At 42.8% G+C, this 26,845-nt stretch overlaps 1 protein-coding gene across 4 annotated transcripts in view; it reads left to right on the top strand.

The window, feature by feature from the left end:
• The window catches only part of KLHL18 (kelch like family member 18), a 54,526-nt gene that overhangs the window by 8,791 nt on the left and 18,890 nt on the right, over positions 1-26,845 (top strand). For all 4 annotated transcript variants that reach the window (XM_007168835.2, XM_007168839.2, XM_057554662.1 and 1 more), the window contains exons 2-3: positions 22,153-22,283; positions 25,425-25,565. In XM_007168835.2, coding sequence (XP_007168897.1) covers positions 22,153-22,283; positions 25,425-25,565 — 272 coding nt within the window. The remainder of the gene's footprint in view (positions 1-22,152; positions 22,284-25,424; positions 25,566-26,845) is intronic.

Here is a 26,845-nt window from a genome sequence, read left to right as displayed (position 1 = left end):
CCTGTCTTCCACTGAAGGTTTGTTGGCATAGTCTACAAGTTACAAATGACTTTCAGATCTTTGCTCCAACCGCTTATTTTGGTCCTAAACACTAGAGCTGCATTTCCATTTGTCCTGTTGATCCTTATGCTCATTAAGTCTAAAATGAAGCCCCTTTCCCTTCTCAACAGTCTCTGCTTTTGTTCCCTTCGTGTAGGGATGGCACACCATCCATCTAGTCATGTAGGATTGAAACTCTAGGATTGGCTTTGGCTTGTCCCCTCTCTTTTAGGGTGTATTTGTGGCATTTATCATAATGACAGTTACATAGTTATTTACAGTATTGTAACTCTGTGAGAGCAGGGGCTGTGACTGAATCATTTACTGAGGTGTCTGCATAACAGGTGCTCAGTAACCCGCTGTCCTAATTCAGACCCTCTTCACCTTTTACCTAACCTGGGGTTTCTTTAACTCTAGCAGCTTGCTGAGAATTCTTATAAACCCTTTAGGGGATGATCCTGGTATAGCTAAGGGATTGTTTTTCAGCTCTGATCATGTCATTCTCCTGCTCTGAGTGACTTCCCTTTCATTCTCATTCAACAGTGTATCAGCAGATATGTCAGCGCCTTCCATGAGCCGAGTACTGTCCTAAGTGCTGGGGCCGCAGCAGTGAGCAGAGTAGGCAGAACCTCTGTGAGTGTGAGCTTACCTTCCAGCCTGGGGGTGTGTGGGACAGGACGACACAATAAACAAATGAATAGATATAAAATGTCCTGTGGTGATGTGTACTGTGGAGAAAAATAAAGGATAATAAGGGGACTGAGTGCTGTTTTCTCAGAGGGACCAGAGCCAGTCTCTCTGAGTAGAGACCTGAAGGAAGGGAAGGAGGGATACGTGAGTGTATCTGAGGGAAGAGTATTCTAGGCAGAGGGAATAATCAGCACAGCTGAAGCAGGAGCATAGTTGGCATTTTGGGGAAACAGCAGGCAGCTGGTGTGATAAGAATAGCATGACCCAGGAGAAAAGTGGAAGGATACAAGGTTGGAGAGGTAGCCCCCAGGCCCAGCATAATTCCTTGCACGGTACAGTACAGCTCAGTAGATACTTGTTGAATGAGTGAGTGAATGAATGAATGAATGAAGCTAGACAGTATTTATTTATTTATGAATGAGTGAGTGAAGAATCAGGGCAGGGCAGGGTGAGTCTTAGAGGTGTATCTAAGAGAGGTAGGATGCATTTTCCATAGTTCATGAAGCAAGCACAGAATATCATTTCCACTTTCCCCTTCTTGTCCGTTCAGGAGAGAGAATGGTAATGGCCAGAGCAAGAGAGACCAATTCTGGCTTGTTCTTGAATGAACGTCTGTTCTTGCACACCACAGAGAAAGTCAGAGGTTAGAAACTTGTCAGGGGAGCAGGAAGTAGAACAGAGCTGCTCAGCTCTTGGTGGTTTTCAAAGGTGGTCCTACCCATGTTGGGTAAAGCTTGCCTTTTTTCCCACCTGTCCACAGGCTATCACTTTAAGTCAGCAAGACATCTGGGAAGAGCCATGGGGTAGTGGCAGTGCAGGAGCAGCAGCTGGTGGCTGGTTTTCTCTAGGATTAATGGAAGGACTGCTGATTTAACTGAATCTCTGATTATTCTAAGCTGCTCACAGAAATCTGTCACTGCCTTCTGTGAGATATAAGAGGGAGAAGCTTAAGGATGTTCTGTTGGTGTCGACTGCCACTCTGGGTGAATTTTCTAGGATCTCCACCTGTGTTCTTTTTTAATAAATTAATTTATTTTTGGCTGTGTTAGGTCTTCGTTGCTGTGCGCGGGCTTTCTCTAGTTGCGACGAGCAGGGGCTACTCTTTGTTGCAGTGCACGGGTTTCTCATTGCGGTGGCTTCTCTTGTTGTGGAGCATGGGCTCTAGGTGCGCGGGCTTCAGTAGTTGTGGCATGTGGGCTCAGTAGTTGTGGCTCGTGGGCCCTAGAGTGCAGGCTCAGTAGTTGTGGCACACGGGCTTAGTTGCTCCGCAGCATGTGGGATCTTCCCAGACCAGGGCTCGAACCCATGTCCCCTGAATTGGCAGGCGGATTCTTAACCACTTCACCACCAGGGAAGCCCTCCACCTGTGTTCTTGATAGTCCAGTTCCTTCAGACTTGGCCCCTCTCTGCCCTTCTCCCCTAGTTGCCCACAGTCTCTGCCTGCTGGCTGTCTCTAAGGACCTAAGTTCTCCAACTTATGGGGCTCTGCTGTAGTATTCCTTTGGCTTGGAGTACCCACTCACCTCTGCCAGCAGAGTCCTACCCACGCTTCAAAGCTCCTTTTGTAGTTTTCTCTTCTTAAGGGGAGAGAAGCGGCGAAACACTCCTTCCTCTGTTCTCCTAAAGCACTTTGCATTTGTGTCTGTTCAGCATTGTCTTGTGGTCGAAAGTTTGCTTGCCTGACTCCCTGCCAACCTGTGTTTCTGTTGGGCAGAGACCTGTGCCATCTTCTTTCTTTTGCCCTATCACAGTGGGGAGTTGTTGTGTGAAATCCCATTTCTCTGAAGACAGTTTTCTCATATCCCTCCAGGTGCAGTTAATCTCTCCCTCTCCCACTTTAACTCCTCGTTACTCAGAGTATTGTCATTGCATCAGCATTGCCTGAGAGCCTGTGAGAAATGCAGGATGTCGGACCTACTAAGCTAGAATCTGGTGATTCTTACATCCTGTGCACCTGAAAGTTTGAGAAGCGTTGCCTTAACACTTTGCACCTACCCCCCTTAGCATACTGAGCGGAATGTAATGTGTTAGAGAGTCTTTCTCCACCTCTAGATGCTGATCTTTGGAAGCATGTGAAGCATCCATTAGTTAACACAGTACTTGGCATGTTTCAAGTGTTCAAAAGTGTTTGCTGAATTACCCTCAAGGGCCCCTGGCATTATGTTTGAGACGCTCCTTCAGTCAACATATTGTTGAAGTGCATTTAGCTGTGCATGGTGCTTTGCTAGGTACGTGAGGCACCCTGCTATGAGTAGGAGTCAGCCCCTCTCTTTGGCATTTAAAGATTGGTAAGAGAGAGAGCTACCCATCAGTTAACTATGAAACAAGGCAGAGTGTGATAAATTCTGTATCTGCCCCGGTATCACCAGAGGCCTGAGGGAACACCAGAGAGACGGCAGTTATTTCCAGTTTAGAGGGTTTGTGATGGTTTCATGGAGAGGATGGTGTCTGATTGGTACCTTGCAAGATGAATAGGACTTTGACAGACAGATATGGTAGGAAGAGGCATTCCATGCTGGGGAGAGCCTGTTCAAGGGCCCAGGCATGAAAGTGCATATGCAGGATGTTTCTTGAACAAGTAAGACATGGATGAGCAAGGTGGAAGGTGTGATTGGGGAGGTGGGTTGAATGCAGACTGAACTTGAATTCTCATGGTCAGGAGTCTGAACTGGTAAGAAACATTTGCAAATCACATGTGGTTGGTACAGTTAGATGTTGAGTGGTTTCTGATGGCTCCTCCCTCCTGTCTCCCACTTACCTCCCATTCTCCCTTGCTGGACATGGGTGAGCCAGGGGAGGGTTTGGAAGAGGTGGGGACAGGCCTGAGTGTTTAGCCAGCCCTTTACTGGCTCTTTCCATGGGACCATAGCCCCAGGTCTTTTTTTAGTGCTAGCTGGTCAGCCACTTCCTCCCTCACCCCCTTCCTGAATCACTTACCCTATGGGGCCCCCTAAAGCAGAGGCACCCAAGCTCCATCACAGAGGGTTTCACACATTGTGCTTTAAATGCCATCAAAACCCCAGATCAAACCAATTCCGTATGTTTCATTGTACTTGTCATCTGTTTCCCGGCCCCATGGGTTTGTGAGGACTAAACATTTCTGCGTAGAGTAGGATGGATGAGCATCCCTCTGACCATGTTCTGGGCTGGCAGGCAAGCTATCCAGCATTCAAGATGAAGTGACACCCCCCCCCCCACCCCATTTCATTACATGCCACCTTGTTAGACATGCACCTGAACTACACAACTGTGGAGTGGCTTATTTCTTCCAGGGTTGAGAATGCACTGTTAGCTTGGAAGGCAAGCCCTCCGCCAGTTGACCCCAAGCCTTATCATCTTTTTCTTGAGGCTTTTACTTAAGCTAATAAATTTTCAGATAAGGTTAGAGAGTAACACTCCTTATGCTTTCTTTAGTTAAGGGCCAGTGCCTTCCTCCCACCATTTCCACCAGCCCTGAGCCAGAAGACCAGGATTAAAAAGAAGAGGTGAAACTCATAGAAGTTTTGTTATTTTTATCTCAGATGAAGGACTGAGAGCTACCTTTTAGATGAAATCATTTTAGGATTCATTAAGAAGACTCGAGAATGAGGCACTAAGTGCTAGGATACAATCCTTCCTTTCCATGGGAAGAATATTCAGCCTTGATGGGGAGACATTCATTAGGGACAACATAGTGTGGTATCTTGTGTGCTAGAGGCTTGTACCAGGTGCTACAGGAAGGGGAGAGCTGACTGCCTGGAAGTCAGGGAAGCCCCTCAGGAGGGAACATTTGAGCTGGATCTTCAAGGATGAGGAATAATTCACCAGACAGAAAAGTAAGGGATAAGGATCCAAGCAGAGGGAATAGAGCGATGTAAGGGAATTGGCAGAGGCTTGGAAGAGAGGCATGGTGGGGAATAAAACTGGTTAGGGTAGATGGGCCCCAGTTTAGAATTTGGATCTGACTCAGGCAGTAGGGAGCTCAACAAAATGGAGACTGACATGACCAGATTCAATTTTAAATCGAGTTGATTCATTCAGAAGCTTCTTTGATTCCACATATACTGAGTGTTAATTGCTAGACTATTCCAGGAAACATGAAAGATTGCTCCCTTGGTGGAACTCGTGTTTTAGTAGGGTAGGTAAGTTCGTTTTGTCAGGCAACCGCCATTTGCTCTTGTCAAGGTTACCAGTGACCTCCATTTCCACGATGTAGAGCTATTCCATGACCACAAAGATCTCCCTTGTGCTACCCCTTTATCATCAGGCCCATCTCCCTCCCACCCACCATCTCTAATCGCTAGCAACCACTAATTTGTTCTCCATCTCTCATTTCAAGAGTGTTATATAAATGGAAACATAGAGTATTTGACCTTTGAGATTGGCTTTTTTTCACTCAGCGTAATGCATTTGAGGGCCATCCAAGTTGTTGTATCGATAGTTTTTTCCTTTATAGTTCTGAGTAGTAGTCCATGGTATGGATGTACCACGTTTTGTTTAACCACTCACCCACTGAAGAACATTTAGGTTCTTTCCAGTTTGGGCATATTACAAATAAAGGTGCTGTGAACATTCATTTACAGGATTTTGTATGAATGTAGGTATTCATTTCTCTGGGATAAATGCCCAAGACTACAACTGCTGTGCCACATGGTAAATTCATTTTCAGTTTCAGAAGAAATCACCAAACTGCTTTCCAGAGTAGCTGTACCATTTTACATTCCTACCAGCATATGTGAGTGCAGTGGTTAATTTTGTGTGTCAGCTTGACTAGGCTTTGGTGCCCAGTTGTTTGATCAAGCACCAGTCTAGATGTTGCTGTGAACATATTTTTTAGACGTGATTAACATTTAAATAGTAGACTTAGAGTAAAGCAAATGACCTTCCGTAATGTGATGGGCCTCATCCAATCAGTCTAAGGTCTTAAGAGCAAAAACTGAGGTTTCCCAAAGAAGAAACAGTTCTTCCAGGTTGTGACATAGAAACCCTGCCTTTATTTCCCACTTGCTGGCAGATTTCAGTGAATTTTTGTATAAACTGAGGGTTATGTCAAAGTTCCTTTTTTTGCCTAAAGATGTCCAATTGCTCCAGTCCTATTTGCTGAAAAGACTGTCTTTCCTCCATTCAAGCTACACAAATGCTTGTGTACCTTTGTCGAAAACCAGTTGGCTGTACCTGTGTGGGACTACTTCTGGGTTCTCTGTTCTGTTTCATTGGTCAGTGTCCCTATTCCTGCACCAGTACAGCACAGTTTTGCTTATTCTAGCCGTCTGTGTAATAAATCGTGAAATGGGTAGAGTTACTCCTCCCACTGTACTATTTTATTTTACCTTTTCCCCCATTGTAACTGTTTTTAATTGTACAATTCAGTGGCATTAAATGCATTTACAATGTTGTATAGCCATCACTGCTATCTATTTATAAAAACTTGTTCATCACCCAAGGCAGAAGAACTCTATAAACATTAAGCAATAATGCCTCAATGCCCCTTACCCCAGCCCCTGGTAGCCTTTGTTTTATTTTTTGTCCCTATGATTTTCCCTATTCTAGACCCTTCATACAACTGGAATCATAAAATATTGTCCTTTTGTCCCTGGTTTATTTGGCTTAGTATAATGTTTTCAGGGTTCATCTATGTTGTAGTATGTATTAGAATATCATTCCTTTTTTAAAAAATAGTCTTTTGTTTTGTTAGAGCAACTTTAGGTTCACAGCAAAAATGAACAGAACACAGAGATTTCCCATACACTCCCTATTCCCACTGCACACACAGCCTCCCCCACTGTCAGTATCCTGCACCGGAGTGGTACATTTGTTATAATTGATAAACCTATATCGAGACATCATTATCACCCAAAGTCCATAATTTACATTAGGGCTCACTTTTGTGATAAATGTGTCATACGTTTATCAAAAACCATATTCTGTGCCCTAAAAATCTGCCCTAAATATCATCTGTGCTCCACCTATTAATCCTTCCCTAACCCCTGGCAACCAGTGATCCTTGTACTATCGCCATAGTTGTGCCTTTTCCAGAATGTCATGTAGTTGGAATCATACAGTATGTAACTTTTTAAGATTGGCTACTTTCACTTAAATATGCATTTAAGGTTCCTCCCTGTCTTTTCATGGCTTGATAGCTCATTTCCTTTTTTTTTTAATTAATTAATTTATTTATTTTTGGCTGCATTGGGTCTTTGTTGCTGTGCGCGGGCTTTCTCTAGTTGCGGCGAGCAGGGGCTACTCTTCGTTGTGGTGCGTGGGCTTCTCATTGCAGTGGCTTCTCTTGTTGCAAAGCATGGGCTCTAGGCGCACGGGCTTCAGTAGTTGTGGCACGTGGGCTCAGTAGTTGTGGCTCGCTGGCTCTAGAGCGCAGGCTCAGTAGTTGTGGCGCATGGGCTTAGTTGCTCCGCGGCATGTGGGATCTTCCCGGACCAGGGCTCAAACCTGTGTCCCCTGCATTGTCAGGCGGATTCTCAACCACTGCACCACCAGGGAAGTCCTAGCTCATTTCTTTTTAATGCTGAAAAATATTCCATTGACCTGATGTACCACAGTTTATTTATCCACTCACCTACTGAAGGACATCTTGGTTGATTCCAGGTTTTAGCAGTTATGAATAAAGTTGCTATAAACATTTATATGCAGATTTTTTTTTAAATTTTATTTATTTATGTCTGTGTTGGGTCTTCGTTTCTGCCCGAGGGCTTTCTCCAGTTGCGGCAAGCGGGGGCCACTCTTCATCGCGGTGCGCGGGCCTCTCACCACCGCGGCCTCTCTTGTTGCGGAGCGCAGGCTCAGTAGTTGTGGCTTACGGGCCCAGTTGCTCCGCGGCATGTGGGATCTTCCCAGACCAGGGCTCGAACCCGTGTCCCCTGCATTGGCAGGCAGATTCTCAACCACTGCGCCGTCAGGGAAGCCCTATATGCAGATTTTTATGTGGACATACATTTTTAACTCCTTTGGGAAAATCCCAGGGAGTGTGATTGCTGGATTATATGATAAGAATATGTTGAGTTTTGTCAGAAGGTGCCAAACTGTCTTCCAAAGTGGCTGTACCATTTTACATTCCCACCAGCAATGAATGAGAGTTTCTGTTGCTCCACATCCTTGCCAACATTTGGTGTTGTCAGTGCTCTGGATTTTGGCCATTCCAGTAGATGTATTTTTACCTCATTGTTTTAATTTGCGTTTCCCTGATGATGTGGTGTGGAGTATCTTAATATGCTTATTTAATACCCTGATTTGCCATCTGTGTATCTTCTTTGGTGACATTTCTGTTAGTCTTTTGCCCATTTTTAAATTCTGCTGTTTTCTTATTGTTGGATTTTAAGAATTTTTTGCATATTTTAAATAACAGTCCTTTATCAGACGTGTTTTACAAATATTTTCTTCCAATCTGTGGCTTTTTCCTTGATTTCATTCTCTTTAAGGCTGAATGATAATCTGTTGTATGTATATACCATGTTTTGTTTATCCGTTCACCTACTGATGGGCACTTGGGTTGTTTCCATCTTTTGGCTACTGTGAATAATGGTGCTATGAACATGGGTGTACAAATACCTCTTTGAGACTCTGCTTTCAGTTCTTTTGGATACATACCTAGGAGTGGAATTGCTGTGTCATATTGTTATTCTATGTTTAACTTTTTGAGAAACCACCAAACTGCTTTCCACAGTGGCTACACCATTTTGCATCTCACCAGCAGTGCACAAGGGTTCCAGTATCGCCACATCTTCACCAACACTTGTTATTTTCTGTTTGGTTTTTCTTTTTTTCTTTTTCTTGTTTTTGATAATAGCTATCCTCATGAGTGTGGTGTGAAGTGGTGTCTCATTGTGGTTTTGATTTGTATTTCCCAGATGATTAATGATGTTAAACATCTTTTCATGTGCTTATTGGCCATTTGCACTTAATTTTTGTTAAAAATTGTTTTAGCTATTTTAGTTCCTTTACCTTTCCATATGAATTTGAGAATAATCTTTATATCTATAAAAATAATCTTGCTGGAATTTTGATAGGAATTGCATTAAATCTGTACACCAGTTTGGGGAGAATTGACATCTTTATTGCGTTGAGTCTTGTAATCTTTGGACACAGTATGTCTCTCCATTTATTTAGATCTTTGATGTCTTTCATCAGCATTTTGTAGCATGTAAGTCCTCTAAATCAGCTTGTTGGATTTACACCGAAGTATTTAATTTTTTGAACAATTATATAATTATATTTCACATTCTGGCACACGTTAATGGATAGTATGTGGAAATACAGTTGACTTTCTGTGTCAATATTGTGTCCTGTAGCCTTATGTACTGTGACCTTGCTGAACTCACTCGTTAGTTCTAGGTTAGTTCTGTGTGGGGTTTGGTGTTTCTGTGTGGGGTGGGGGTTGGTAGATTGCTTTGGATTTTGGACAGAAACCGTCATGTCATTGGCAAATAGGGATAGTATTATTTCTTATTATCTGATGTGCATTCCTTTTATTTCATTTTGTTACCTTACTGCACTGGCTGGAACTTCCAGGACTGTGTTAAATAGCAGTGGTAGGAGTAGACATTCTTGCCTTTTTCTTCATCTTAGGGGAGAGCATTCAGTCTTTTACCAGTAAGTATGAAGATAGCGAAAGTTTTTTTGTAGACATTCTTTATCAAGTTGAGGAAATTACCCTCTACTCCTAGTGTTTATCATGAATAGGTGTTGAATTTTGTAATATGCTTTTTCTACATTGATTGAGAGGATCATGTGACTTCTTTTTCTTTTAACCTGTTATTATGGTGGGTTATACTGATTAATTTTTGAATATTGAACCTGCCTTGGATCCCTGAAATAAACCCTACTCGGTCACAGTATATAGTTCTTTTCATATATTGCTGAATTCTATTTGCTAATATTTTGTTAAGGGTTTCTGCATCTATATTCATGAGGGATATTGGTCTGTAGTTTTCTCTTTTTTTGTACGATCTTTGTCTAGTTTGGGTATTAGGCTAATACTGGCTTCATAAAATAAATTTGAGTTGTCCCCTCCTCTTCTATTTTCTGGAAGAGATTGTTTAGAATTGGTATTAGTTCTTTTTTAAATGTTTGGTAGAATTCTCTAGTGAAACCACCTGAGCCTGGAGACCTTCTTTTCGGGGGTTTTAAAATTACAAAATCGATTTCCTTATTAGCTATAGGGCTATTAAAATGATCAGGGTCTCATTTTGGAGGGGGAAGGGGAGGGGGAGTGTGAGCTAGGAGTAACATTTCTTCAGAATCTACTGTTCACACTTACAGAGGAGGACACTAAGTAGCCCTAGCTCCTGTCCATCTGACCTCAGGCAGGTCACATACCCCAGTTTTGATGGGGATTCAGATGCTGGGTTTGGCTATCCCTATCCAACGTTATGATATTTTTCTCAGAATATAAACTGCTAGGAATTCGAAAAATGAGTCATCCATGCAACAGATATCTGTTGCCCATTTCTGCATTCCCCGCAGTGTTCCCAGTCAATAAAACACAGTGTTTGCTTTATGCCTTTGATGCCTGTAGCGGATGCTGTCACCCTGGTGTTTTCACACATGGGGTCCTTTAAGACCTAACTGTTGAGCAGAGTGGGGGCCTTGAGGCACCACCAGGGTGCAATCAGAGCCAAAACCACCTTTAGTTAGAGCCCGTCTATTAAGATCAGGAAGGAAGGTCCCCCTTTCCTGCATTTCCCCAGGGCTTTCTCCAGACCACAGTGCTCAGAGCTCTGGCTCTTAAGGGCAGAACTAGCCTCAGTAGTCTAGACCAATCATTTATTGGCTCATGTAATCAAACAGGAGAAAAGATAGGGTTGATGATGGGCCTGGGGGACTGAAATGCTGCGAAGACTCGTCCCCTCTGTGGTCAGCATCCTCCTCCCACTGCAGACTGCTTCATCACACACGGAAGGGGATGGAGCACCTGATAGCTCCTTGTTACCTGGAGGGATTGTCCCTCTTCCTTCTTTCTTATTCGAAAAATCCTGAGGAAGGGTCTAATTGGTAGGGCTTAGGTCATATTTTGTATAGTGTGGTGGGAATGAAGATAGAAGACATTCCCAGAAGAAGGTAAGGCACACTGAATAGAGCTGACATGAGATGGGGTCCATAGCTAGTCATGTTTGTTTGGAAGGTTTTTAGTGGCATGTATTGAAGCTACAAGTGCTTTCTGTTAACCTTCAAGTAACCTAAAACTGTTAATAGATCACCATCATCGTACTATTATAGATCATTCATGGTTAATATATTATTATAACAGTATTAATACATAGTTAATAGCTATATTTATACTAGACAGCTATATAGAGATCATATGATATCTAGTTGATAATAAATAATAATAATAGATTGTTGTACTAGCCCTCAAGTGTTGTGGTTATTTGAAGATTTACTGTACCTACTTATATATGTAAGAAAATTTTGAAGGAAATGAGTAGAAAAATCACAGTGCCTCCTTCTCAGTCTTCCATATCCTTTTCTAAACTTAACTGAAAGAACCTGCAGTCCATTTAGACTATAACTTTTAGTGAAACTGCCTTTTTGTCTACAGGGTTAATTTATTTTCACAGGGAATTGTTGATTTTCTGGGCAGCTATTAAGGATAGAGTTGGTATTTTAATTTCAATAAATATTTACTGAACTGTTTAGGGGATGTACAAGACCCTTATTACCTCAAAGAGTTTGAAGTCCACTGGAGTAGGTAAGAACAGAAAAGTACAATTCTTGAGACTGAGGCTTCCCATCTCTAACATGGAGTAGCCTTACTTGTCTAACATGTAAGATTTTGGTTGCTGTGGAGAGGTGGGCTGAGCTGGCTTTGTGCTGGGTGGTCGCTGAATAACGTGGAGGATTGGTTGATACCTGAGGTTGGAAGGCAGATGCTTCAAGGCATCTCGACGCAGTCCACCTCCTATGTATCTGATGGACAAGGCTGCGTTATTTGCTGAGGCTAATTAGCATTGAAACTCCATGGGGGTGGGGGGTTGGAGAAAGAATAATTGTATAACTATGATTAAGAAACTGAAGTTTTAGGGACTTCCCTGGTGGTCCAGTGGTAAAGAATCCGCCTTCCAATGCAGGGGACTCGGTTCGATCCCTGGGTCCTGGGTCGGGGGAACTAAGATCCCACATGCCCTGGGGCAACTCGGCCTGCGCACCACAACTGAGCTCGCACGCCTCAATGAGAGAGAGAAAACCCGCAGGCCACAACTAGAGAGAAGCCCACGTGCCGCAACAAAGAGACCACGTGGCGCAACAAAAGATCCTGCATGTCTCAACGAAGATCCCGCATGTTGCAACTAAGACCCGATGCAGCCAAAAAAATAAAGAAAATAAATAATAATTTAAAAAAAAAAGAAAGAAACTGAAGTTTAAAAAAAAAAAGGCATTTGGTGGTTACAGGCTGTTCATGACTCCAGAGTGAATGCCTTAGCTCGCTTCCTTTTGAAAAGGAGCAAGCATTTTATAAGACACTTTATCTCAGTGTTGGATTCCACAAAGTGCAGACAGATCATACTAGTTTGGCAGGGGAGTCTGTGCATACCAGCAGAAAATCAGGTGTGACGTGGGTGGAGAATAGGGGGGGACCCCGTCTTAGATAAGTGATCAGCATCTTCTTCTTTCTAGAGAATGTGTTCACATCCCTCTTCATAATATTTCTTCCCTGTGACTCTAGAGCAGAGGTCAGCAAACTTTTTCTATAAAGAAGCAGATAATAAATACTTTTGGCTTTGTGGACCATTGGTCACTATCACAGCTACTCAGTTTTGCCATTGTATGGGCATGTCTGTGTTCCAATTAAACTTTATATATGGACACTGAAATTTGGATTTTATACAATTTTCACATGTCATGAAATATTAGGGTTGATTTTTTTCAACCATATAAAAGTGTAAAAACTACACTTTGCTCATGGGTCACACAAAAAAACAAGAGGCAGGAAGGCCAGATTTTGGCCCATAACCATGGTTTGTCGACCCTTTCTCTAAAGGTCTTAAAAATAACTTCTATAAAGTTCTCAATTTAAGGACATTTTATTTATTTAATAAGCACTTATTAGCACTTAATATGTGCTACACACTGTTTTAAATGCCATGCATTAAATGCTAATTTAATCTTCACAATAACCCCATGAGGGAGGTACTGTTTACCCCATTTTTGCAGATTTCGTGAATTGAGGCACAGTGAAGCTAAGTAAGTAGCCCAGAGTTACGCTGCTAGTAAATGGCAAAACCTAGATTTGAACCCAGGTAATTTAGTTCCAGAGTATGTTCTTATCTACCATGATATACTGTCTCTCTTAAAGAACTTGTAATTATCGACTTCCTAGCCCAAAGGAATTTTAGAGATTAACCCATCCCTACTCATTCTTACAGACTCATTCTTACACACAAGATTCATAGCCTTTATGATTCAAAAGTGTGCCTTAGTAAAATTATGGATTACTACTTATGCACTTTCAGCATCTCTTGTGACTGCCTAAACGCTTAGTCTTAAACCCCACTGATCCCAAGAGCGTTCTGTCTGCACAGGCAGGGCACTTAACTGTTCACTTATTGTTTAATTTATGTTCATTGTGGGCTCCTTGAAGGTAGGAGCAATAGTATCAAAATGTTTTCCATCAGAGAGAAATCAATTCTGGGTGTATCTTTTGCTCTCTTTGGGAACACCTGTCTCAGATTACTTCCAACTCAGATTTTGTCCTGCTGCTTTTCCTGCTTGAATAAGCAACTGGTTGAATCTTGCGCCTCACCTGCCTGTGATAGGGAACAGAATTTGTGGTGTCACGCTATACTATCCCTGTTGATCCAAAGATACCACCAGGGCAGGGTCAGGAATGGAAGATTTCCCAGTCTTTCCAAGGAGGAAAATGGGAAGAGAGGTGTGTGTGTGTGTGTGTGTGTTTTAAACCAAGTCAAAACTTAGGTGGACATGAGGTGCTCAGGATTTCTGGTTCCTTTTGCTCAGTCAAGGTCTCAGACACTTCTAACTAGAAGGGACCTCCGAGAACCTCTGGTGCAGGGGTTCCTGTGCTACAGGGATTCTGCAGAGTTATTGCAGGGGCCCCTCAAATCTATATGTCCACCAATCTGTGGGCCAGATAAATTATATCGTTTAGGTGTATGTACAGTTATTTTTCAAATGCATGTAGATTCCATCATGATTAAAAAGAAAGCTTTACTGAATTCGTGTTAGGCTACTGTTATTAACAGAACTACTACCTTTTGAGAAACCTGATCCAGTTAAAGCCCTTTATTTACAGATGAAGAAACTGAGGCTCAGGGGTAAAGGGGAGAGATTTGCCTGGGTCATACAGAAAAGGAATAGCTGGCCTTGAAATTGGTGCAGTTTGTATGTATCATATGGCTTGTGCTCTCTGTCTCCTCTGACATGGGCACAGGTAGAGACTGGCAAGTATTTTGACCTTTGATGCCATGCTGAACTTTCTAATAATGTCTAATAGAGTGGTTGATTGTGATATTTTTTCCAGTATTTTTGGTGCTTTTGAGAAGTTTTTTTAAACTAGTATATTCCTTGCTGTGCGCATATAAGCAATAATCCTATATTCCAACCTGGAAACCTGAGGTATGGTAAAATTAGGCAGCTTGCTTGTATCTATAGTAGAGCTGGCCCTAAAACTCAGAGATTTAATCTCTCTACCAGGGTTCTATTAATCAGACGGAACTTGAGAGGATTTCAGTTATTTATATCTTGGTCTTTCATGGCTGTTGCTCTCAGCTGGGTGCAACAATAAACTTAAATCTCTGTTAAGTGCCTGACGCTGTGCTGGGTGTTTTCACATGTATTGTGTATAACTTAATTTAATGAGACCAAAGTTGCAATGCTGAGGCCTCTCTCAGAACAAGCTAAATAGCACTCTGCTCCAAAGCCCATCCATCCAGGCATTTATTTATCTGTTCACCATTATGGAGCACCTCTGTTAGGTTTGCAAATGTGCCCTTGAATTATTCCCATTGGTGGCCAGGCTGGGACAAATCAGCACAGATCCATCCCTCCAAACAAGACCCAGGATTGACAGCAACATCAGCTTGGTCTGCACAGGACAATACTTTTTTCCCATTGGAGCTTCAGGAATTTGGAGTGACCCTGGTCATTTGGTCAAATGATGTTCATATCAACCATTCTTAAATTAGGTCTTCTCAAATACACTTGAGAAGTCAGATGAATAGGAATGGTCTCACTTTATTAGTTGGGAAGCCAAACTTGGAGGGGGGGACGTGTCTGAGGTAACATAACTGGTGAGGGCCTTCTAACTCCAATGTTGATGCCACACCACCTGTCTGGTGGACCACCACTGCTCAGGAAAAGGCTCTGTGTCCACTCTTTGTAGAAGCCAAGTGGCAAGAATGCTCAGTCTTTGCTACAGTTTTAGTGGAAGTGGTTTGGGCTTTCCAGTTTGAATTGATTTTTTTTCTTAGAAGCAAATTTGGCAGTATTGTATATACCTAGGAAGTCTTGTGATTGCCCCTAATTTGCTCCACAGATGCTGGTCATTGCAAATCATCCCACAGTGGTTAAGTGGCTGGCGCTGATACACACTTAGTAAGTGGTCCTGTGGGCACGGGCACTAGAGGTGTGTTGTGTACCTAATATCTTGATCCCACCTGGGTAACTTCCACATGTGTGTTCATGAGTTTAGCTCTTTCAGTTCAGAGTGTTTCATGACACCATAGATTCATTTCTTTCCTTCCCTCCTATCTTGGACTTTGAACCTGGCTCTTCCCAATACTTTAGTATGTGATTCCATTTAATTCACTAACATTTAATTAAATTCATTTAATTTACTGTCTGATTCAATTGTGTTGCTAATACTTTATGATTATAATAAATATTGTTTTATTAATATTTGTAATATTGTTTATTTAAAGGTAGGTATAGCAAAATGTGATTAAAGGTAGAGATATATGCCAAATAGCCTTAACTTTTCTGACCAGTCAATTATATGTTGCTTATTGATTATTTTTTCCTAAATTCTGTAGCAACAGTTCACATTTCTTTGCCATCTTAAGGAGGAGATTTGCAGTAACAGTGTCTAATTGAAGATCAGTGGAGAAAGTAGCCTTTGCATGGGCCTATGTAATTCAAGATGTTAAAATAGGGAACACACTGTCCTCCTGTATAAGCTGTAGTTTACAATATTAGATTTGTCAGTAATAAAATAACATCTGGATTTCCCATTTGCTTTGTCCCTTTTTTTTTTAGTGAACTTTTTTTTTTTTAGTGGAACTTGTTTTTTTGTTTGTTTGTTTTTTAATTTTTATTTATTTATTTATTTATTTACAGCTGTGTTGGGTCTTCGCCTCTGTGCGAGGGCTTTCTCTAGTTGTGGCAAGCGGGGGCCACTCTTCATCGCGGTGCGCGGGCCTCTCACTATCGCAGCCTCTCTTGTTGCGGAGCACAGGCTCCAGATGTGCAGGCTCAGCAATTGTGGCTCACGGGCCCAGCTGCTCCGCGGCACGTGGGATCCTCCCAGACCAGGGCTCGAACCCGCGTCCCCTGCATTGGCAGGCAGATTCTCAACCACTGCGCCACCAGGGAAGCCCATAGTGAACTTTTTATTTTGAGATAACTGTAGATTCACATGCAGTTAAGAAATATTAACAGTGAGATTCCCGTGTACCCTTTGCCCAGTGGTAATATCTTGCAAAATTACAGTACAGCCTCACAAGCAGAATATTGACATTGACACAATCAGCTACTCTTATTCAGATTTGCCCAGTTTTACTTTTATTCACCTGTGTGTATTTAATTCTGTGTACTTTTATTATGCGTGTTAGTTTATTTTTTAATTCTAAATATTTCCCATTTGGCTGAGAACTTGAGCTGGGAGGGGTGTGTTATTTACTGGGTCCCTCTCAAACTCCACCAGTAAACAACTCAAGTATAATTTTCTTTCACATAATAGCTACTTAACTGGGGCAAGTTAATTCTACATCTTGGTTTCCTCATCTATGAAATGGAATTCACAGTGGCTACTTAATGCAGAGGGTTGCTGTGAGGACTAAAATGAGAAAATATGTGTAATGGGTACTTAGCAAAAGGAACTTCATAAATGATCATCTCTTTTTTTTTTTTAAACTCAGAGTACAGTGAGAGTATTTGGGTTTTTTTAAAGCTTTTCACAAAAGTGTATTTCGTAGGATTGTAGAATTGGAAGGTTCCTTAATAGTTTTAGAATCAGTGAAGGACTTCCCTAAATGTTCTTAGGTAATAAGCTGTTATTCTTTGTGATAAACTAAAATCTGCCTCCTTGTAACTTCCAGATCTGCCCTCATCCATGTGATAGCCCTTCTAGTCTTTGAGGACAGCTATAGTCATCCCTAAATTATCTATCCTTTAGCCATTCCTCGTAAGATGTAGCTTCCAGACCCTTTCCCATCTTGGTCTCCCTCTTCTAGATAAAGACAAATTAGTTGTTCCCCTTAACTGAACACAGGATTCAGATGTAATCTGCCTAGCATATCCCAAGATAGGCCTGTCTTCTCTTTAGCTGAGCTTTTTTGGGAAATCAGGTCACCTAGTTCGTGCACATACAGCTTGTTCTTTTGTCTTCTGTTTACTTTGTAGATGGAAAATAAATGCATAGCAGTGTAACACAGCAAACTGAATGCACATTTTGCCCTCATTTCCTCCTGTAATCCCATTAAAATGATAGTAAGAGGGAAAAGAGAGATCAGCAAATGAGAGGTCAACGGAATGTTGAAGCCAGGAAGCAAGTGTGATGAACTTAGTGGGCCAGAGGAACTGAAAGTGCCTGCTCTGGCAGGGAGGGGTTGGGGGGGAACTAACAAGAAAGAGGATTTGTAATGCAGAACCCTGGAATAGCTCCAGAATTGGAGAAACCAAATATTGAAAACAGGAAGATTAGTTGAAAGTCTGTGTGAACAGCAGTTAGGTGCCTACAACCCCTCCTCTACTCTCTCAGGAGACAGATATTTTAGTCTTAGATATTGAACCAGAGGCGCACCAAGCACAGAAGATGAGATGGAATATGGAGCAAAACTGAAAATAGGGGCTTCAAGACAAAGTTCTATATAGTGATTAATAGGACCATTCCCCTTTCTCACAGTTTTCAGAATATCTGCAGGCAGGTGCTCTCGTGCAAGAGACTGAAAGATCCTTCTCTGATAAATTTAATCCCAGAGAAAAAGTCTTAACGATACTGTCTACTTTTGGGGATCCTCAATAAAATGGCAGATTCTTCCTGATCACCCTAATGTGAAGCCCACAAGTTGGCAAGCTTAGCTCCCATACACAGAGCTTTCAAACAGGTTCTAAAAGTATGAGCAGATAGCCAAGTGTCATGAGACATTTAAAGAACATAAAAGACAGAGTCCAGGGGGCTTCCCTGGCGGTCCAGTGGTTAAGACTCTGCACTTCCAATGCAGAGGGCACGAGTTCCATCCCTGTTTGGGGAACTGGGATCCCACATGCCGTGTGGCCAAAAATAATAAAATAAAAAGTACTGTTCTGAAACTCTAAATGGTTCCTCAGTGGGGGGCGGGGGGGGGAAAGAGTCCAAATCAAATGGAGGTGAAAAGAACTCAGGAAACAGTAAAATCAGGGAGGAGAAGAAGGAAAGATTTTAACTATAATATCTTGAGAGAGATTAGAGAAAATATTGCATGCATAAAAGATGAACTAGATTCTTTAAAAAAAAAAAAAAAAAAGAACCTCCAGAAAACAAGACCTCTTAGAAATTAAAAATATGATGACTTCCCTGGCAGTCCAGTGGTGAGACTCTGTGCTCCCAATGTTGGGGGCACGGGTTCGATCCCTGGTCGGGAAACTAGGATCCCGCATGCCACATGTCATGCCCCCCCCAAAAAAAGGAATTAAAAATATGATAGCAAGTATGAAAAATACAACACAGAAATATTGAAAGGTAAAGTTAAAGACGATTCCCAGAAGATAGACCAAATGAAAGAGACGGAAAATTGGGGAGAACAGATAAAATAAATTATAGAGGATCATTCCAAGACGTCTAACACCTGACTAATGGAAATTTGAGAAGAAATAAACAGTAGAGAGGAGGAAATTATCAAAGAAATGGTATGAAAAGATGTTTTCAGTACTAAAATCATATCTATAGATTGATACAGCACAGTGAATGAAAGAAAACCAACTCCAAGTTATAGCCCTGTGAAATTGCAGATCTCTGAGGATAAAGAGAAAGTCCCAAAAGCCTCTAGAGAGACTAGTCATATAACGTTAGTATTCAAAATGGCATTAGCTTGCTCAAAAGCCACAAACTAGAAGACAATGGAACAATACCTTCAAAATTCTGACAGAGGTGAACTCCCTGGCGGTCCAGTGGTTAGGACTCCTTGCTTTCACTGCCAAGGGCATGGGTTTGATTCCTGGTTGGGGAACTAAGATCCCACAAGCCACATGGCATGGCAAAAAAACAAAAAATTCTGACAGAAAAAAATATTCTCAACTTAGAATTTTATAGCCAGCTAAACTATCACCCAAGTTTAAGAATGATAAAGACATTTTCAGACATTTTGTGCATATGCCCTCTGATATTGTGATATAATAAGAAATATGTTTTTGGTCTTTGTCCCTGGTTCCTGGCACAGAGCTCCTAAAATCATTATAACTTCCTGAGTAGTAGGGGTAATAAGAGCATCTTTTGTTGTAATATTTGCCCTTTGTTCTCAGTTCCTGACACAAGAGCTTCTAAAACCCTTGGAATTTTCTGAGTGATAGGGGTAAGAAGAGAAGTCAGCTAAGTTTATGCTAATGAGGTAACTCTTTGTGGGCCCCCTAGATAGCTTCAGGTTGGGGGCTGGTTGCCAGAAGAACCAACCATGTGATCAGAGGGTTGGAACTTTCAGCACCACCTCTCTGCCTCTGGGGAAGGGAGAGGGGCTGGAGATTGAGTTAATCACCAATGAGTTAGTCATGCCTACAGAAAAATCCCATTCTAGCAAATTATCAAACCTGAAGAGGAGGTTTTGGGGACCCCCCCCCCACACCCTGACCTTATAGCTGATGGGTCAGAAGTATGAGTGGCCCAGTTAGCATCTGAAGCAGGGGCAGTCTGGTGGGACTGAGTCCTTAACCTGAGTCCTATAACCTACTCTAGGTAGTTAGTGTCAGATTTGAATTAAATTGTAGGATACCAATTGGTGTCTGGAAAGTTGGAGAATTGGTTGGTGTGAGAACAAAGCCCACAAATATGGTGAAAGAAGTGCTGTGAGTTAAAAACAGTTTATAGTACACCCTTTCTTAGGAAGATCTGCTAGAAGACACTTTTCACCAGAACAAGGGAATAATAAAGAAGAGGACTAAATGGGATCCAGGAAACAGGGGTTCCGATATAGGCAAGGGGAAAGGAATTCCCAGAAAGACAGAGTTCCAGTATGAATGTCACAAGAACAAACTGATAGGGTACCTGATGGAACATATTAAAGGGAGTTTTACACTTTATTATTATCTTCAGGGAAAACAAATTATACCAACAAAGAAATGTAATCATAGTATACATGCTGGCTTGGCTACAAATAGTATTCACATAGATCTAATAATGCGATTCTTAATGTTAATTTGACCAAAATTTGGCATAATTTTATGGGAAAATGGAGATAGTATGTGAAGTAGTATGGAGTAGTATGTGAAGAGAGCATGTCAGAGCAAAATCCTAATCTTCCATCATAAGAATTATATACATAACATAATGGTTATATTTTGCCACATAACAAATTACCCCAAAACTTAGTGACTTAAAATAACAGATATTTATTATCTCACAGTTTCTGTGGGTCAGGATTTGAGAAGCTCTCATCAGGTTACAGTCCAGGTGTCACCTTGGGCTGCAGTCATCTGGGCCTCTCCTCAGGATATGTTGTTATCTGGCTTCCCTGAGAGCATGTGATCCAGGAGAGGCAATTAGAGGAATTTGCAGTGTGTTTTATGACCTAGCCTTAAAGTGACATACCGTCATCACTTCTGCTGCGTTGCATCAGTCACACAGACCAACCCTGAGACATTGTGGGAGGGGCCTGCACAACATGAATACCAGAAGGCAGGGATGAATTGGGAGCTATTTGGAAGCTGACTACCACAAGTAATAACTAAAAGTGAAAATTCAAGAAATAATATTAGAGGCATATTGCTTAGAAAGATAGAGATAAATACCAGAAGAAAGTGGCTGCCCCGGGAGCAGAAATCAGGGAACCAGAAACTTCTGGTTTTCATTATAAGCCTTGTAGAACAACTTTAAGAAATATTTGCATTTATTACTGTGATTTTTTTTTTTTAATTATGAAAAACCCTCAAAGCATGCAGCCATGTAATGTCCCCAACACTGGTAGTAGAACAACACATGGATTATATGAGGAACTCCTAGAATCTGAATCTAGTAAGGATCCTTTGGTATTTGGATGGTTGTGTGCTTCATCTTGAAGGACAGTTTACAGATAATAAACCTAAAGTTCAGTGAGAAAGAGGACATAGTGACAGAACCTGAGCTAGAATCCTTGAATAAATATGACACAAAGAGATGAGCATCAGATAGTGAGATGGCTCTGGCATTTCACTAATGTGGAACTTAGGTGAAGGGGAAGAAAAAAAAAAAGACTGTTTGCTCTTTCTGAAGAGTAGAAAATTCTGAAGTGGAAATGTTTATGTGTCTTGGAGCTATAAATGGCAAAGTTAAAGGGAGTATCCTTTTGGCAGATAGTTGGAAAGCACTTTACGGAACTCCCCAGGCTAAGGATGTGTTCCTGAGCATTTGGTACAAGTTAGAGAGAGAGTCTGCCTCTGTCCACATGAGCCCTGTGGGCCATGCAGAGCACTGGCCAGTCCACAGCCCCAGTCCTTCCAGCTGCTGCCGCCAGGGTCATGTTCCTTAGAGAACTCTGGGCTTCTTGTGGTCTACCACAGGCTGGTTGGTGCCCAAGGACCCCCTAACATCTGTGCCCACAATGCCGCCTCTGTCCTTGATCCCCACATGCACCCCCTATTCAAGCTTGGTCTTGTTTCTCCTCATCTCTTCCTGTCACTGTCTGTTTACTCTTCTGGAGGAGCCTACTGTTAGGTGCTTCAGCGTTCTTGGCCAGTTTGTCTCTTCCATCTGCCATCTAATAAAACTGGAATCAGGATAAAGTGTTCGAGAAATCAGGTCTTTGAGTTGGTGGGGGGAGTTTGGAGGGGTGCAGTGAAGACTGCCATATAAATAAAGACTTTTAACCATTTTAATACCTTATGAAAATGTGTTGTCTACATTCTCCTACTATAACCGCATATGTTGAGTTTAAAATACTTCAGGGTCTCTATGAAAAGCCTTGGCTGTCATGTACTGGGATGCCTTCAGTACCACTCCAGTGGGCAGAGAGTTGAGCTGTGGAAGGGGCAGGGTGGGTTTTTGTATTTGCATTCCTCAATATCTGTCTTTGTATTTTACTTTGCCCACAGATTGGGGACCACAAATTCAGTGCTCACCGGATCGTCTTAGCAGCCTCAATCCCGTATTTCCACGCTATGTTTACAAATGACATGATGGAGTGCAAGCAGGATGAGATTGTAATGCAAGGAATGGACCCAAGGTACTAAATTCCTCCATCAGGTTTCACAACCTGCTTTCTAGGTGCAGTTTCAGCCTTGTGTTTGGTGCCCTTTGAGGGCCTTCCAGCAGGACCCAATATCTAGCACAGCTCCACACACATAGTAGGTGACCAGTAAACAAGCTAGAACCTCAGCCAGTGGCCTGAGACAGGGTTAAAATAAGGAGAGTTTTGATGTGTTTTTACTCAATGAGAGTAATACGTCTCATAGGAACTAGAGTCCAAGATACGTTTTTAAAACTAGGACTGGGCACAAAGTTGGTGGTATATTATTCTCTTCACTTTTCTGTGCTAGCCTTTTGAGCTGGCAGACTAGTCTTTCAAATAAGTGTCTTCATTCATTACCCTTCCCATCAGTCCAGAACAGTGTTGTCCACTGTTGTCCAGCTTTCTCCCTCGATGGAGATGTTCTGTTTGTCCTCTCCAAATTGGTAGCCACTAACACATGTAGCTGTTGAGCACTTGAAATGTGACTAGTGGGACTGAGGGACTGAATTTTAAATATTATTTAATTTTAATTCATTTAAATTTAATTTTAGGGGAATTCCCTGGCAGTCCAGTGGTTAGGACTCCATGCTTTCACTGCCGAGGGCCTGGGTTCAATCCCTGGTCGGAGAACTAAGATCCTGCAAGCCGCGCAGTGTGGCCAAAAAATAAATAAATAAATAAATGATACATAATAATAAATTTAGTTTTAAATAGCCACGTGTGTCTACTGGCTGTTAATGGGACGACGCAGGTCGAGAAGGTAGCAGAAATCACGGTTATTTGATGGGTGAGAAAACTGAAGCCCGGGACTGCCCTGGTGGAACAGTGGTTAAGAATCCGCCTGCCAATGCAGGGGACACGGGTTTGAGCCCTGGTCCGGGAAGATCCCACATGCCCCGGAGCAACTAACCCCGTGCACCACAACTACTGAGCCTGCGCTCTGGAGCCCACGAGCCACAACTGCTGAGCCCGCGTGCCACAACTAGTGAAACCCGTGTGCTCTAGGGCCCATGCTCCACAACAAGAGAAACCACCGCAATGAGAAGCCCACTCATTGCAACGAAGAGTAGCCCCCGCTCGCTGCAACTAGAAAAAGCCTACGCGCAGCAATGAAGACCCAATGCAGCGAAAAAAATAAATAAGTAGAATTAAAAAAAGAAGAAAACTGAAGTCCAAGGAGGTCAAGCCCAGAGTTTATCCCATCTAAACGTCTTTCAGTGTCCCAGAAAGCCCTCCATAACGGAATCATTGGCCCCAAATGTCAGTAGTGCCGAGGTTGAGAAATTCTGCCCTAGATGAATTTTAGGGTCAGGAGGCAGTACTATAAACCCTGAAATTGCATCATTTATGCACTTACTTAAAGTTATCTTACATCTAGACCCTCTTTACAGAAATACTTTCCTGACTTCTGTATGAAGACTTTATGTAAACATATTCCACATTATGCCTTTTTGGGCCTTGAAAGGAAAAAGGCATATTTATATGACTTAAAAGATTTCACTGCAAGTCTGTGAACTGAGGCTGTGTGTTTATAACCTAGGCTACATCCAGGGGTCCACTGTGCACCTACTATGTACCTGGCATTGTTCTGGGGTCTGGGCATGCAGCAGCAAACAGGACACGCAAGATGATTCTTGTTGGGAGAGAGACAATAAATAAACCAGTGACTCCAAAATGTTAGCCAGTAAGCTGTCATTTGTTGCCTAATGTCTTAATCTCCCCGTGGTGAAAACTTGAAGGAAAGGAGCTAGGAAACTGTATGGTACCTTCTGGATGATTGAAGGTGATTTGCTCCAGTACATGGAGAGGATCTGTATACCCACTGCAAGGGTGCAATGTCAGGCCAGCTACTTGTAATGAAAGACATAGAAGTGTGTCTATATCCAAGGGCAGTTGTACACTCTCATCTCTGAGGTCTGTGTCTGACAGAGCCATGCTAATCACCATGCACCGTCCAAGTGCTTCATTTAACAGATAGACTGAGCACCTGTGATCTGTGCTGCTGTAGGTACTGAGGTATAGCAGAGGAAACAGAAAGCACCTCTTATTATTCCAACTTTCTAGTAGTGGCGATCTGGCAGTAGACAAATACATACATGATATGGCTGGGAAGTGAAAGTGATGTGAGGAAAGTAAAGCAGAGTAAAGGCTAGCGAATGATGGTGAGGGTCTGTGCTATTTCAGGGTGATCAGGAAAGCCCTCTGTGATGAGGTGATATTTGAGCCAAGACCTTAGTTGAAGTGAGGGAGCAAGACATCTGGGGGAGGAGCCCTTCAAACAGAGGGAGTAGCCAGTGCAAAGGCCCTGAAGTGAGAGTGTGTTCAGCATATTGGAATAGAGTGAGGGGGAAAGAGTGGAAGGTGATGAGGTCAGAGAGATGGAAAGGGGCCAGACCACATACAGCCCTATAGAGAGAATTTGGATTTCATTCTTGGTGTGAATTGGAAGGCAGAAAAAAATGTTGGAAACCTCAGGCTGGAAACTTATCCCAAAGAAATAATCCAAAAATGTTATTTATAATAGCTATTATGCTTACCAATAAAGGAAATAAATTATAGCACATTTACATGTTGGATTACTGTATAGCAGCCGTTGAAAATGTCAAACATGGGGAGTTCCCTGGCGATCTAGTGGTTGGGACTCAGCGTTCCCACTGCCATGGCCCACGTTCAATCCCCGGTCGGGAGGAACTGAGATCCCACAAACCGCGCGGCACGGCCAAAGAAAAAAAAAAAAAAGTTGAACATGAAGTCAGTGTAGAAACATGGGAAAGGGCTTCATAAGTATTACTTGATTATATCCATACAACTTAAGCATGCAGGCAAATAAGAAATGAAAATTAATCTAGAAAAATGACTACAGTTGACTCAGTAGTGAGATTCTGGGTCACTGCTTTGTCTTTTCAGAACCTTCTGTAATAAAATCACTTGGGCAGTAAAGACAACCTAAGAAGTAGAATGATAGCTATGGTGAAGTAATTATTCCATTCAGGTAGATTCTCAAAGGGCATGGGCTAAATGTATTTGAGAGCAGGGCCCATCCGTTCCTCAGGTAACAATGTCAGCTTACTTAGGGCCTGAGTATCCTGTGGGCTGAGCACCATCTCTGAAGAGCATCTTTCTTCTTTCCTCTAGCGCCCTGGAAGCTCTGATCAACTTTGCCTACAACGGCCACCTTGCCATTGACCAGCAAAACGTCCAGTCGTTGCTGATGGGGGCGAGTTTCCTGCAGCTGCAGAGCATCAAAGACGCCTGCTGCACATTCCTCCGAGAACGGTGAGGTGATGTGATGGGCCTGGCCTGTGTTGGGGAGCAGACCGTTTCATTTCTGGGATCCCCTGCCAGTTTGCTGAGTCTTTGGGGGCATGGAGAGTCTCACGAAGGGAGTGAGCTGGGAAGATAACTCTGCGGAAATGACCTTTCTTGAAATCAGTATCAAGCAGTACCCAGTTCTTTGGGGTGAACCTCTCAGGAACATGATTTATGGAGCCTTGCCTGCACTCTCCCTTGGTCTGACATGTACCTCTTTTGGTCCTCTCTCTCCAATCTAACCAGCCACCGCCAGATATATTCAGTGCTCCCTAACTGTTCACAGCTGTCTTCCTCTTTGTTTAGATCCTTCCCCCTCCTTGAATTTCTTGGCCTTCCTTTTTCCTTCTGCTCTGCAAGAGCCCACCCAAATTTCACCTCCTGGAATTCTCTGTCCCCTTCAGTCCTCTGGGAGCAATCATTATATGCTCCTTTAGAGTAAGGACCATGGATTATACCCTTACCTATGTCCAGCACTTGGCCATGACCTTTTGAGTACTGAGCAGATAAGAAGGCTCTTCCTCCCCCTCAAGAGGCAGAGCTCTTAGTCACAAGATAAAAGCCGCCTTTAACCACTAGAGGCTTGGGGGTGAGGGTTAGTGCTGGGCTACACACAGGCAGGGAGAAACCAGAACAGTGCCCCTCTGTCTGTGGTCTCTGCAAGGCCTGGCTCCGCCTGAGCTCCTCTGATCACAAGGCCCCTGGCCTGAAGACCAGCATTCCTCTGGCTCAGACCTGGCCTCCTGAACCTCATCCCCTCTTAGAGCCGACCTCTCCCTCCTCCATTTCTGTTCCACCAGCCCAACTCACTTAGCAGCTCTGTGGACCCTGCCTGCGGTCCACATCCTGCTTGTGTGGTGCTCACGGGCATCAGTGAGCACTGCTGTGTGTGCAGATGGTCTTAACGACCGTGGTAATGATGCTAACACGCAGGGGCACTCTGTGCTGGTTTCATTGGGAGGTAGGTGGTCCTGTTCGGGTTTTGCAGCTGGAGACCACGTAGTGAGTGCAGCCCCAGAGCCTGGCTTGACCTGCCCTAGGATGCCTTCTGGGTCAGGCTAGAGAGCTGCGTGTGATGGGCTGTAGGGCACACTGTCTGTCCTCATTTGTGACCTTAAGGACACAGACTGGACTTGGTTCATCTCTGTATTCCCACAGAATTTGGAGAATGACTAAGTAAGGCCCTGTGGAAAGGATGAAGTTGGCCATTCTCACAAGGGGACAACAGCTCCACCTAGGGGCTTTTG

This window comes from Balaenoptera acutorostrata, chromosome 10 (assembly GCF_949987535.1).
Source record: "Balaenoptera acutorostrata chromosome 10, mBalAcu1.1, whole genome shotgun sequence".
In the NCBI taxonomy this organism is placed as follows: domain Eukaryota; kingdom Metazoa; phylum Chordata; class Mammalia; order Artiodactyla; family Balaenopteridae; genus Balaenoptera; species Balaenoptera acutorostrata.
The sequence above is the reverse complement of the archived record's forward strand: the minus strand, read 5'-3'. Positions and strand labels throughout refer to the sequence as shown.